General features: G+C 29.8%; 1 protein-coding gene and 1 long non-coding RNA gene across 2 annotated transcripts in view; one reads left to right on the forward strand and one right to left on the reverse strand.

Moving 5' to 3' along the window:
• On the forward strand, positions 1-14654 carry LOC143246205 (uncharacterized). Its single transcript, XM_076492459.1, has 2 exons — positions 1-1032; positions 11873-14654. The coding sequence occupies exons 1-2, from the start codon at positions 523-525 to the stop codon at positions 12050-12052; spliced, it is 690 nt and encodes a 229-aa protein (XP_076348574.1). The 5' UTR covers positions 1-522; the 3' UTR covers positions 12053-14654.
• LOC143246206 (uncharacterized) overlaps positions 8657-15114 on the reverse strand; it is a 19853-nt gene continuing 13395 nt past the window's right edge. Inside the window, exon 2 of the long non-coding RNA XR_013025852.1 lies at positions 8657-13048. This is a non-coding gene — a long non-coding RNA (uncharacterized LOC143246206). The remainder of the gene's footprint in view (positions 13049-15114) is intronic.

Here is a 15114-nt window from a genome sequence, read left to right on the forward strand (position 1 = left end):
TCAATCCCACTATTCGTTGGTAAAAGAGTAGCCCAAGAGTTGGCGGTGGGTGGTGATGACTAGCTGCCTTCCCTCTAGTCTTACAATTAGGGACAGCTAACGCAGATAGCTCTCGAGTAGCTTTGCGCGAAATTAAAAAAAAATCCTCATAGGTTCATACGTATTTCAGCACGTCTTCTCAGAATAATGATGAACACGCATTTACCGCCATTAATCTGTGAGTTGTAGTTATTTTTAAATAATTCAAATTGAAATCAGAAATGTCACTTTATCTACTTGAAGTTATCAAATAACATGTCACAATTAAATAATTTAATATTTTTCTTCATACTTTAATATAAAATCTTAACCTTTTCATTTCAATTCATTTTTACGAATTTCCCAAATAATGATCTTTTTCTAAAAGTACGCCACCTAAATATTGCTCACACACGAAGGTAAAGGAGGTAATGTGGAATTGAACCGAACACTGTGATTGGTTTTATTTTATTTTAATTCTTATTAACCCAAATTTTTGAAGTAATGAATCCTGGAGATTTTGTTCAATACAGTTTACATAGCAGAGGAGCGTACACTTCTCGAGGTGGATCTGTTCCATCTCGTTTTAAGCCTAATCAAGGTAATGGCAACTGGAATTACCGACCTGTTGGTAACCATGACAGGACTAATGTCGATTTGACGCCAGCGAAAAATTTCATACAAAGTCCTCATAATCAGTTAAATCCAAGTTTCAGAGGGCGTGAGACTCACCATTTTAAGGTAACCAAGCCACATCACTCTTCACCACGTAGCCCTAATGTAACCAGATTCAAGAGCCCAGAATTATGGCAGTCACCAATACCACAGGCATCATTGGTAGTAGCACAAGAAAGATGGGGAAGGACACCCTTACATTATTCACCCTCACCTAGTACAAATTCGAGTCCGTCCTACGTAAGGTATCAACAGACATTTTCAAACAACTCCAGTTCAATGTCATTATCTGGTGGTTATTTTTCAACACCAAACAACAGTCCAAGTGGAAAAAGACAGGTAAATTAATACAACCTTTGATATAACTTGTATGAATAAATTAATAAACAACGATTTGTCTTTATATTTATCAATATTAGAATAATGATTTCATTCAATGATTATATAGTGTTATTGTAAATATATTTGAAGTACTGAATTTTATTTTTGACTTTGTGCAGTGTTACTATTAGGAGTATGTTTTTAAGTAGTTGTCTAATAATGGTTAATAAATAATATTGTAAAATTGTACACTTGCAAGGTATGGGCAGTTAAGAATAGGGTAAACTGTTGAGTATACAAATTTTTAAAAAAGTAATTATTAGAATCAGGCATGCTATTATTCATCCAGTAGTGTAGATGACAGTGCCAGATTCTAATAAAGTCTTGCAAGTACTACAAATACTTGAGAAATTACATCAAGGTTTACTCATTTTCAAGCAAACAGTTATAAATTAACAGGAAACCTTAAAATAGTAAAGGCTAAGATTGTTTAGTCACATTTTAAGCATTTTCATTTTTTGAGTTGTTGAAAATAATTAGTTATTCACTTTGTGCTCTATTCAGTACCATCAAGAATCATTAATGAAAAACCTAACAGCCAATCTATTGATAACCAGTATTATTATATATGTAAAAACGGTTGGTTTGGGATAAAAACCTCTCAACCCAAAACAACTGTTTTTACATATATATTTTTCTATACAAGTGGGTTTTCTCATCATCACTGATTAACCAGTATTATTATACATTTCCCTGTAGCCTGTGAATTTCACTTAAATTGGGAAGGTTTATGCTGTTGCATTGTGTAAACTGACGTCAACCTTAACCTTTAATTTTGAGTTAATATGAAGTATATAACCACAATGTAGAAAGTATACCCTTAAGAAATACTACCAAGTATGTCAACATTAAATATATATATTTATAAATATAACATCTTAATAGTTACATTATTTTGTTAGAGGTGGTGGTTTTGTTTTCGTAATTGTAATAGATCTAAGTCCATTATAAAGCTTTAGGATGCTTTCAGCTTCCTGATGTTTGCTTTTTTGTAAGTGGGGATTAGTAGGACTGGTTTATAACCAGTATATTGTCCTTGGTAAATTGTATTTCACACTGTATTCATGTGCAACATTCATTGTTTGGTATTTATTAAAAAATTACATAGAAACAAATTACAACCACTCTAGCTTACAGGTGAATTCATAAGGTTTGAAAAATAAAGGCTAAATCTTCTTGGTGTATAAAGCAACAAAATGTTAGAGATGAATTTTCAGATAAGAAAAACTTGGTTGAATGGTATAATAAAAGTAAGAAAAGAACTGTATGCAAGAATGAAGTTGATTTCCAAATGCAACTATTTATTACTATTGGCAGGTATTCTCATAGAATAGTTAGAATACAGTGTAGTAATCTGTGAATGTCAATCTATGGAATCACCAAACTAACATTTGGAAACATTGTGCAAATTCTTAATGTTATAGAAAAATTAAAGAGTAATTATCTTGCCTGAAATCCAACTAAATCCTTTGTTTGTACTGAAGTAAAATAGAAAACTCTTTTAACTAAAGAGAAAAATGTACTGTTGTAAGAGTGGAAATGTACATGCAGAACATCAGCTCAATTTCAAAGAATTTTACTAAATTCACCATGGACATGAGATGTTAGATGCTATTTCATTTCAGAAATAAAGCTATTGAATTTATTTTCATAAGTAATATCTATCATTTTTATTTCACTAATTCATCCCATTAGTGATTTTTGTTGGTTAATTACTTTGAATAAGTAAGTCTCAGTCCCAGTATTTTCACCATTTGAAATAAACAATTTCAGCTATATATTACTTCCTGTAATAACTTTATCTATAGCTTCAATAAAAGGAATAAAATGTTTTTTTTTTGTAATAATTAAGAACTTTTGATTTAAGGTAAACTAAATGTGCAAATCAAACTATATTAATTTAAAAAAAACTTATAAATTAGTTATGAAACTTCTAGATAATGAATTGATTAAAAACACTTAATATCAAATCAAAAATACCAAAAAACTAAAATGTGCATGAAGTAATGAGTTGAGTACACTCACTATTAATGATATCTTGAGGTTTAGCCAACTTATAAAGTTAATCTTATTGCACATCTTTTTAACTAAATGAATAATGCATAATAATCTTGACTATGAATATTGTTAAATTATTTTAAATATTTATAACAAGTAGGATTTAACACAACTGTAACAACAAATTGGTTATTACTCACAAAACACATCAGTCCTTTGCTTTTAAGATCTACACAGCTTATATCAATATATGAAATGTCATCAGCATGCAGTATGGTTTGACCACTGTATATTGGCAAGTTATATATACTTTTGTAGTGTAAGGAAGAAAAACCTATTTGTTCAAGAAAATGAAATTTCAACTGTATGTGTCAATATATAAAATATTCTCAATAGAAGTGTAGTTAAAGTATTTTACTTTTATAACTTCCTCTTTTGCAACCTCAGCCCTCCCCCACTTTGTTGCCAGTTTTTTTAACAGTCATACAAAGAAACAAAGAAGACTTCTCAATAAAAAATATGAACATGGTTGAATCTTTTTCCCTTTCACTTTGTCACAAATTCTGCATTGTCTTGAAGAAAAAATGAAACAAAAATATCTGTTTGACATGGACCCTCCTCTTTTTTATTGAAAACTCTAGACTAAATTATTATTTTATTGTTTGGCTTTATTCTGACTGTTAGAAAGAATGCAATTGCTGTTATCTTAGTATAAACGATACATTTTGGAAATTTGTGTTTCTTTACTTACATATATAATAGTGACTTCAATATTAAATACCTAATGAAATACTAGATTAATCTGACAGTATTGAGGTTATTTCTTGTTAATTCATACTTTCAAATTTTGAGAGATAGCAAAAACTTGAAATTTATGTTTTTTATTTGTTTATGTATAAAAATCACAAGAACTTTTTTTTGGATAACAGGAAAATGTGTTGAGAAAGAAAAAGTTTTAGATTTTGTTGTTAATATAAGCTTGAAGCCTGTACCCAAGTGCTCACAAGTAGTACCATGTTTATAGAACCTGAGTACAAAAGTTATGGTAAAATCTTTTAGCATAATGTGCATTTGTGGTACAGCTAGGGAAAAATAGTGATACGATAGAAAGCTCACATAGAAAGGCTATTTATACATGACTTAAGTTTAGACTGAAGACAGGCATAAAGACTAAAATTTTCACCAGAATGTATAAGTAACAGAAATGATGTGATTCAATTGTTTAAAATTTTAAGAGTGCTCAGGTGGACTCCTGTTTGTTAATGTAATGGTAAGATTAGAAACAGTAATAACAGTTTAAATATTAATGGTGGTAAATAAAAGCTTCAGATACTAAAAACAGTATTGTTCTTTAGCAAAACTACTTGGGCAATTATACTTATCAAGACACATGGTAGTGTTTTGTACAGCCACAACATCCTGCTGCAGGACACAATGTGGGTCATTAACAGGAGTGATAGTTTTGGAATATTCCACCTGTAGCTCATACTCCAAGCTACTACATATTTTAGTGAATGTATTCTACTGGAAACTGACTTCACTTACCAAATTTTAGGGCAATCCAATAAGAAATATCCCATATATAGTATCTCCAATTTTGGTTGATTTCTTTTTTTTTTCTGCTTTGTACCAAACATACAAAAAATTCTTTCTGATATAAAACATACTTTTATGGTTTTTCTTGTTTGTTTTTTTCAAATTTGGTACACTGATGTATCTGTTGACTTAAATAAGAAGTTTCATGTGGTGTAAAAATAAGTTATCAGTCTACAACATCTTTACTACAGTTTTACCTAAAACTGAAAAATGTTCAGTTTTTGTAATTTGGATTACAGATGGTTGATTCAGAGTAGCAAAACTATAAGGTGAAGGACGTGGAAATACATAAATACTGCTTAGGCGAAGCAAACTACATCAGCAGTTTCTGGCTCAAGTTTTTAAAAGAATCATACAGGTGTATAGTTAGTTACTGTTGGTTATTCATTGCCAACTTCTCAGCACAAATTTACTGAATTTTATGAAATTATCCTAATTTAAGAATGTTTAGCATCCTATCATATTAGCTTAAGCAATTAGCTTGATGCTGCTGTACCACTTACATGCAAGTGAAGACAAGAAACTGTTAATCTAAAGGAACTTATTAAAACTGTTTAGAGAGGAAAACTACTGCCATGTATTTTAAAGAATCTGGTTGGTTCTGTAAAGGTCTGTTGTGATCTAATGCTGATGCAAGTTATTGTTGAGTGTCACTTTCTTACTTGCTGTAATTTCTTGGTGTGTATTGATAAAAAGTCATGATATCTACTCAAAACTGTTTTACATGTGAAAAAACAGTGCAAGCAAAAAAGATTGAGTATGCAACTCAAAGAAATGAAATCAAAATTGGCAGTCCAACTGGTAGCTAAATTTATAGCATTAGTTAGATCATGTGTGTGGCCTGGCTAACTAATAAATGAATTTTTGCTGTAAAATTCCTGTCAATGCTATAAGTATAGTTATCAGTTGGATTGCCAATTTTGATTTCATTCCTGTTTTTTCACACCTAAGGTGTTTTTGAGTGGTTCACTGTATGAAATGGTCTACAGTATTCCCTCGCTATTCACGGGGGTTACGTTCTTTACCCCCCCGCGAATAGCGAAAAACTGCGAATATTGGATGCAGTTTTAAAACTTCTATGTATGAGATTATATAAGGTACTAAATGCTTCCCAGACACTTTCTAAAGACACTCTTACTCATTAATACAGTAATAATGTAGTAATATTGCATGCAGTCATGTATTTCACTAATGTAGTAATGATAATGTAAACACATTTTAATTTTGTATTGCAACAATATTTTAATCAAAAAGAAACGTACATAGTATAGTTACCCATACTGTATTACTGTACCGTAAAGTCATTTTCTATGCGTACAACACATGTATTAGAATTGACAGAAAGTGGAACAAATTTAAAGGCAAACTTAGACAGATAAATACAGTACGCACAGTTCAGGTAATAATAATACAGTACAGTACAATTCAGTAATAATTGTTCGATAAAGACGTCAATCGATAAAACTGCTTGAGAGAGTAAATACAGACATACCCTTGAAAAGCGCTTTTAGTCTCTATGACCTACAAAAACCCGGTTTACCGAGCATTCTTTTTTTTATGACGTTATGACGCTAGCCTGTTATACCGGCATACGATGCGATAGGGTTAAGAGCCTAACCCGCGAATGGGGAACCGCGAATAGGTGAGGGTATACTGTACTTGGTATGTGTTAAGTTCTAATAGTGTTAGTTTGTTAGAAGAACAACACAAAGATGGAGTTATTGTTATTTTACTCTAGAGAAACATGTTTTATTAACAAGTCCAATTTTTCTCACTGTACGTGTATATTTATAGTAACTGTTTGGTAGATTGAATATGGAGTTGTTTTTTTAGAAAGAAACATTAAGCACAAGTGATTCTTGAACTATACTTTTTGTGAAACTTATTGTTAAAAAAAAATTTACTTTTTTTAAACAACAGTCTCTGTTAGCTGTCACCAAGAAGAAATCTACACCTTCAAATACTTAAAAATATTTAGACTGTCATGTAAATATAATAATATATTGGTATTATTTGTAGTAAATACACAAACTGAATTTATACATAGATTTGTTGCAGTTCAAGATATGGTTGATTACACCCTTTTTATAAAAATGTGCATTATAAACACAAATTCTTAGATGTTTAAATGTAAAAAAAAAATTAAGCTAAATGACCAGTAAATATTTCTTATGAACAATTAGGTACTGTAGCTTGCTGCTTGTTAATATCACCAGCAAAAGTTTGGAGGAAATGTATCAGTTACAAATTTTTGTTTGTATAAAGTAAAATCTGTTCACCTTTGGGGGGTTACCCCCTCAAATATCCTTTTCTGTTACATTAATTAAGTTTTAACCCTCAAATCAATAGATGATTATAGTAATAATGAGCAAATGATAAACTGTATTTCAATGATAAATTAATATCAGAGCTTTTAACAATACAACTTTTGTGCACACCTGTTCACCTCTAACAGGTAATTTACTTAAAATGAATCTTTTTTCCTCAGTTTATCTCAAGATTTTGGTGAGAGTCCTTTGCTTTGTAGATAGAAAATTCACCTATATAAAATCCATTTTCAGTGCTTAAATTTACTCTTGTCATAGTTGAAGGTTGGAAGATGTGATTTTTCCATGAAATGAAAATGTAGTCACTGTGAGGTACTCATTGGTGTTAAGAGCTTAGGAAAATCATTTGTTTTAAAATATCAGAATTCAATCAAACTATGTCAAGAAAATTGAAAGCAAAACGAATAGTAAGAATAAAATACTTTTGTTATGGTGTGAAAGCCTTTTACAAACTGGCAAAGCTTGATTACAGTTATACTTGTCATAGGTCTTTAGTTCTGTTATATTTTTAAACAGTAGTGTTTAAAAATATAATAAACCTAACTAGAATTTAATTAAACTAATCCTACAATATTAATTTTCTCATTGTAACTACTCGTACTGTCTAAGTCATTGACTCAAACCTCAAACTTATATAGGATTGTGTAGAGAATTATTGCTTCTTCAAAGTTACCATATTACAGTGTCCATACAATTCAATACATAAAATATGAAAAGCTTATGGTTGGAATAATTATAATGCACCAGAGCCAAATAATACTAGCTAAAGTCTTATGTATGCAAATACTTTCTCCTGTGGCAACTTTATTTAAAAATTTGCATTTATCTTTTGCATATTTAGTTGGCAAGGGGAATAAAAGGAAATAAAATAGCTTATACATTGACTATTGGAATATGTCATTTGATTATATTTAATAATTTTACAAATAATTTCATTTGAGGTGCAGTTTGGCAAGTTATTAGGTACTTATCTTTTGTTGTTATTTTACTTCAAGTTTTATACATATTTAAGAAAAACTCCAGAATAATGTTTCACTGAATATTTTCTGTGTATTAGAAACAACTATATGCTAAGATTACAAATTAATTGTTCGAGATAGCTAAAAGTTAATTCTTGTAAGAAACTTGAGAAATAACAATATGTAAAAATATCTATGCATATAGTAAATTTTTAAAGTTCATGTTGTACATTATTTACATACTGCAGGTATTTGAGGAAACTGATGCTCAAAACTAGTTAAATAAGCATGACATGGACTTAAATATACAGATATTTGTTTTTCAATGTTTGATCACATTCTTGTTATGGTTTCACTTGCAAGAATCAAACATTTACATGTATTTTGTAGCATAATTCTATAACATGATTTTCTATCATTTTGACAGTAGGAATCTGCAAGAATAGCTGAAATTTTTTAGTGATTTATATAACAAAAGAATAAGGTTCTAAAAATAATTTTATTTTGAAGCTCAGCTGTGTATTTTGCTTGGTGCACGTTTGTGATGATCCATATACTATATGATTGAAAAAGTTTTTATCTACAGTCATTTCTATTTTTATGAAATGTGAATGTAATTTAAAGAACTTTTATTATTGTGAATTCCTGAACAAGTTTATTAATAAATTTACTCCGTTGTTTGAGTAAAGCATAACAAGTCACTTGACACCATCCTGAGGTTTTTATTGTTTGAAACACATTTTTTGCTCAACAGAAAAAATACATTACTTATTGACAGACAAAATCTATCAGTATCATGGTAATAACAAAAATTGATGTCTTTTCATTGCTTGAAATTTTTTTTTTGTCAATATACATATATTCTGACATATTAACATATGTAAATAGGTCATATCACACCTGTAGCTGTAGGAATGTTTATTTTCTTTAAAACATTCATATCAAGCAGGTTATAATTTCATTAAATTTTTATTTTTAAAAGATAACCTTTTCTATCCCAGAGGTGTTCTGTAGATTTAAGCAAATATTTATGATCATGAACTTGTATGTTTAGCAAAACAAACTGAAATGTGACTAATGACACTGTGCAATCTAGTAATATATATAGTTCAGCAAATGTTTTAACTATTAGTTTTTGTACATTCAAAGTACCTTTTAATTTTGTTGTTAACAGTAAAAGTTTGAGACCAGTGGAATACAAATTATTTCACACAATTTAAGTTGTCAGACAAGTGAAAATTTAAGTAGACTGTTTCTTACACAACTGAAATATTGAAATAATAACAATACATTTCTAGGAATAACTTTTGATTGCTGTTAAACACAAAATAGATTGTTTTTGCCTAGCATGGATATCTATACTCAAATTTTAGTATCATAAGCCTTCATGCTCAGCCATAATGTTATATTTTAAAAGCAGAAAGTGCAGTGTATAATTTTTCATCATGATTTTAACACTCCTACGAAAAGTGGGGCCTAATAGGCCCCAGAGCAACTTGAAAGGTTATTAATATTAGGCTAATAACTTTGTATTTAAATGAAATTGCCATTTAAATCCATTAATAAATGGATTAACGAGATTCCCACTGTCCCTATCTACTATCTAGCGAAACCACAGCCAGGGGAACGGGCTTGGAGAAATCAGGACTAGAAACGTCTTTTCGTAGGATAAGTTAAATATTGTGGTTAGTAAAAATGCACCTAGGTATTTTTACAACAGTATCACATTCTTAGGTGAAGAAACACAAAGAAAAACATAAAATGCTGATTAGTTACTCAACATATATTAATGGTGTAATAAAAAACACAAAAGTACATTGCGTTATCCTTCAGTTTCCAGCAGTGCTTCTTGCACCTAATCTTTTCTGATTGATTAAAATATATAGATATTTTTTCTCCAGCCATAAATACCTCATACAAAGTGAAGTTAGAAAAAGATACTATATTAATGGAGATGATTAAACATGATATGCAAAAAAGGAGCATTACCTTCTCAGTGTAAAGAACAAGTTTTATGCCACTCAGACACACAAGCACTGAAAAACTTTAGCCTTACAGAAGTTGACTGTAATACTGCATAAGATCCTCTACTCAGTGCATCATCAATTTCATTAGTAGAATGTTGTCAACATTGTGTTTAGATATCTTAGCTAAGTTTTCCTTCTTAGTCAAAAAGGTATGGATGTAGGACATATGTAAAAATTAGAAGATTAATACTGACACAAATGTATATCTGTATTAGATATCATTTTGCTTAATTAAATGCATAGCACTTGAAGAAAATTCTACAGACTTTACATTTTACATTTCCACAGTTCCTAAAAGTAATTATTCAAATATGAAGTGGTTTGACACACATTAAAATACCGAAAACTCAATAGTTCTAAGAAACATTATAAAAATTAAAAACATTCAGATGACTATCTAGCTGTACATTTTCACATAGTGAAGAAAGTATGGTGATTTTATCATGTGAAATCTAAGAATTCTTGCTGTTATATCAGGCCAAGATAAAGATGTCAAAACTATGTATTTATGTATGTATGACCTCCGATTTGTTTCAGAAGAGGTACACACTTACTTTTGTTAACATTCTTGAATAAAGAGAATTACTTAGTTGTAGGAAACTCATTTTGATTGTTTCTATGTATCCTATGTAGGAGTATTAAACACTTTTTCTTGGTGATTCAGTGATGAATTTCACTGTTGAATAATTTTGGAATCTTAGGTTAATTCTACCTTCATTTGTTGGCATTATGTTTTCAATGTTAATAAGTATGTAAATGAACAAATTTCATACACTCTAGTTTTTAACTAACAGACATCTTCATGACTGCAAAATGTGAAACATATTTGAAATATCTAAGTAACTTTATAAATAGCATTAGCAAAGTCATGACTCTAAGAAAGCAGATCTGCCAATTCAAATGTTCTCCAACATTAATACTATCATAAAAAAGCAGTATTTAGTTATGCTAGATATTTCTAGTTTGTATCAAGTATACCTCCTACTAAACTTTCCTGTTTTTTTTTTAATTTCAACAAGTTAACAAAAAAATTTGCATTATAAACTGCACATTAAACTCTTACTACTTTCTTAACATTAAGTACATAAACAGTGATCTTTGAAAATAGATATTCTGATGCAAATTTACCAGTGTATTTATTTTTAAGGTGCAGCAGAAAAACCAAATTTTTAGCATTGCTTTTGAACATTGAGCATGTTATTGTTCACATTATTAAGCCTTATTCAGCTTCAAAACATTAAAATACAGCATTTCCACCTTTTTTGTGCCTGATCACAAAAAATACATCTTGCCCCTGTACCTCAATAGTGCCCTTTTTTTCTGTGTAAAAAAATTATCAACAACTATGAATAGCTGCAAGTTAGAAATAAATAAATATTTCAGCATAAAAAGAATGAATAGCACACAGGGGTTTGAAGGTCTTTATAGTAACAACATTTTGATGTGTTGTTAAGTATTCAGATGCAATAATTCACTGTATGGTTTTATCATTAAAAAATACATATAATATGATGCTTGAAAATTGCCCTTTTTTTCTTGAACTTCTGCTCTTTTAATTGACTTTGCAAATACTGTCTAAATGTGTAGTGTTAAGCTCAATAAATGTTATCGTGCAAATCAGAGCCAATGATACTATATATTTACCAAATTGGCCTTCATGGATTCAGCTTTTTTTCAGTTGTAAATTCATGGTACTATACTTGTATAAGAATTTACAGCTTTATGTTGATCCTGCACTATAATACTTTAGTTCTTAATGATTTACACAATGTTGCTCTTTACAGGTGTGACCTGGTATGACAGACTACACTTCTTTATCTTGTCTGTTGATTGTAGAAGGTTTCAAGATACATGTATTAATTTCTTTTTTCTTCGTTGCTAATGCTAACAGGGTCGTGGTTCACATTCTTACCGTGGAAAATCAGCACAAGGGTCTGAGTGTAATCCAGGAGGTAGTTGTGACATCAAGGATTATGCCAACCTCTCAATGCTCCAAAACCCTTGGCAAGAGCTGGAACAGCTACAAAAATCTTCAACAGATCAAAAGCTGGGAGATACAAACACAAGCTGACTATAATCATCAATGATCCTTTTTTTTTCATAAAACAAATTTAAGGAAAATATTAATGACTTGTGTCAATTTCATATGAAAAAGGTATGGATTTAAAAGGTTATTTGTATTGTATAATGAACTACAGTCATTTCTTCATTCATTAAAATAATATATTACAAATAGGACAGTACTTAAACAAAAGCTAAGTACAGTTAAAAGAAAGCAAAGATATGGTGACATAAATATACTTTGTCATTCAGAATCAACCAAAAGAAAAATTGTAATAATCTGTTAAATGCCATTCAGCAGAAAACTTTCATTAAAAAAAAAAAAATTAGACATTGTTACTTGTCATAGCCCAAAGTGAACAAAAATGTTACATGTAGGGTAAATACTCAGAAGACTTTTCTGTATGTAACATACACTTCTCTTTACTTCAGAAATAAGTTGTGTAGGTCCATTCTTTTCCAAAGCTTTAATGCACATTTTTGTGCAGTCTGAAAGATAACCAATATACTGTAGAACTTGTTTTACAGAAAATCTGATGAACAGTCCCATAACCAGCATGCTATAATCCATAACATATCAAGTAAAATATTGAATTAGTAGTAACTTCTTCACTGAATGTAAGGATGTGATACTTTTTTGTACAAATTCTTAACAAGTACATTATAAGCAACCTAAACACCTAATACCTTCAAAATATCCAGTTTGAAGAATTTTTTACAAAATTAAAATTATATTTCTTTTAATGGTTATAATGTTACCACAGTAACTCTAAAAAGTTGTAGAATGTTAAAGATGTAAGCAGTCATTTACAAATATAGAAAAACATTAGGAAAATATTTTACTGTTTTAAGAAAATCAGAATAAACCAGCTCATTTTTTTATTTTTAGTTTAAAAGAAAAAACAAACAAAAAACATCTGAAACAAAAATACAGTAAGCAAAGATTAAAAGCATTCTTACCTAATAATGTCTTAGCTATAACCACAGCTGTTGTATCAGTCATTTTCTGTGGAGGGGGAAAAAAAATCTTAGCATGTATAAGCACAGCATATTTATAACCAAATTGTATAGTGCTTGTTAATTTTACAAATATGCTACTCATACTTTTTGTTTTTACCTTAACATTTTTTGTTCTTAAAAACCCAGAAGAAACACGATCATGTATGTAATGTTGTATCAATAACAAAATGATACAGGTGTATGCTCAATACATTGATTATATTTTATGCAAAATAAAAGTTAAACTATTAGAGTGTAATACAGCAGCCAGTAACAGAAACAATCTTTTAAAGAAACTTTTCATATGTTTTGAAAGTTGATGGGTGTGTGTGTGTGTGTGTAATATATCTATATATAGATATATTACACACGTCAACTCCATGATCTTTTATTGACAGAATTTATACATGTGCAGTTTAATTCATTACACATTTGATAAAACTCAAACCAATACACTTCATAGCCAAATGAAATTCATGCTGCGACACTTCGTATTTTCTATGAGACACTATATTGTTTTTATAAATGAGTTGTGCAGTTTGCTTGTATAAAGAACATACCATTATTGCACTGTTTTTAATGGTTCAACATGAATAGAAAAATTTTGCTTATCACAAGAGCACTGTTGTCAGTTGCCCTTATTAATTTTGATGCAAAGAAAAATCTAAATGTCAGATTTGGTACAAATACCTGCCTTTAATGTTTGGGGCAAAAGTTTGAATGTTTCAAGTGGGTCAACCAGAAATATTAGTGTAGCCCATTAATATTTAACATGTAACTTACATATACAATTTATCACTTTGATTGGCTAATCCTACCATAGAAAAGGCCAATCAGGTGAGACTTGCTGTATTTTGTATTAGGCCCAGCATATGTGTAGAGAACACTTTTAAGAAAGGCAGCATGGAACTTTGTGATAAGAAAATGGAATTCACTATATATTTCTTCAATGCTATTAAACTCTTATCTACTGGTTACTTATACAGAATTTGTATATATTTTTCCTACTGTACACACAGTTTAACAGTTAAGGCAATTGCTGCAATCATTTATATACAATAATTTTAAGGTAGTATGCATTAGGATGCATACTGTTACAGTGCAGGGTCAAAATAAAAATTTCTAAATGTGCTTTTTAATTAAATTGTGTTAAATTGTTCATTTAGTTTACCACCTGCAAAAACTGTGTAAAGTTGTGCATATGTAACTCTAGAACTATTGAGGGGGGAGCGGTCCATGTGAATTCAACTTTATATATACACACACATACATACACACACAGGGTGTTCAGAAATTCACTGTGCACTTGTATATTTATTAACAGACATGTTTTAATATAGAATACAGGAGGTAAATATGAATGAAAATTATAAACAATATTGAAAGTGACCCACAGGCTTGGATCCTTCTCATTTTGTTTCTAAACACTGCTATTAGTTGCTGCCTTGAAATAGACTGAATAAAATATGATTACAAAACTGCACAGTGACTATCTGAATACCCTGTGTGTGTGTGTGTGTGTGTGTTCTCAATGACTTATGCCTTTTGGGTTATAAAATCCATAACAACATGCATAAAAATTTCAATAAAAGTACCATCAATATTTTTATTAATTCTGATAATTATTTCTTAGTATTTTAAATGGGTATTGTAACAAACACAAACATAAAATTACAAACATGGTGTAATATTTAGATCCCAGTGGTACAAAAATATTTTGGTAATTTGAGTTAAAACATACACATGTAGATTAGAACTACCATAACATTAATAAAAATCACAAATGAGTTCATACAGGCTGAAAGACACACGTAAGGGATAAGTATTTTTTCACAAAATAATGAATTTTACCCATAAAATTCTCATTTTTCACTGATCAGTTAACAATAGCATCACAGAGATGCAGCAACCAATCACAAAAGCTAATATATGATTTCTGTTTCCCCTTCTTCATTTTCTTTGCTTTTCCATGATCTAAGAATTATTTTCTAGTTTCAAAATCTCTAATTTATCCCACACCTTTTGGACACTTATGTAGAAGAATATTTATGCCTCCAGACACATAAAACAAGT

The sequence above is a fragment of the Tachypleus tridentatus genome, chromosome 3, assembly GCF_004210375.1.
Source record: "Tachypleus tridentatus isolate NWPU-2018 chromosome 3, ASM421037v1, whole genome shotgun sequence".
Classification (NCBI taxonomy): domain Eukaryota; kingdom Metazoa; phylum Arthropoda; class Merostomata; order Xiphosura; family Limulidae; genus Tachypleus; species Tachypleus tridentatus.

Excerpts from the sequence above, each read along its gene's own strand:
- LOC143246205 (XM_076492459.1), top strand. The coding sequence starts at position 523 with ATGAATCCTGGAGATTTTGTTCAATACAGTTTACATAGCAGAGGAGCG. Across the intron at positions 1,033-11,872 it reads GTCCAAGTGGAAAAAGACAG|GGTCGTGGTTCACATTCTTA; the intron begins GTAAATTAATAC and ends TAATGCTAACAG.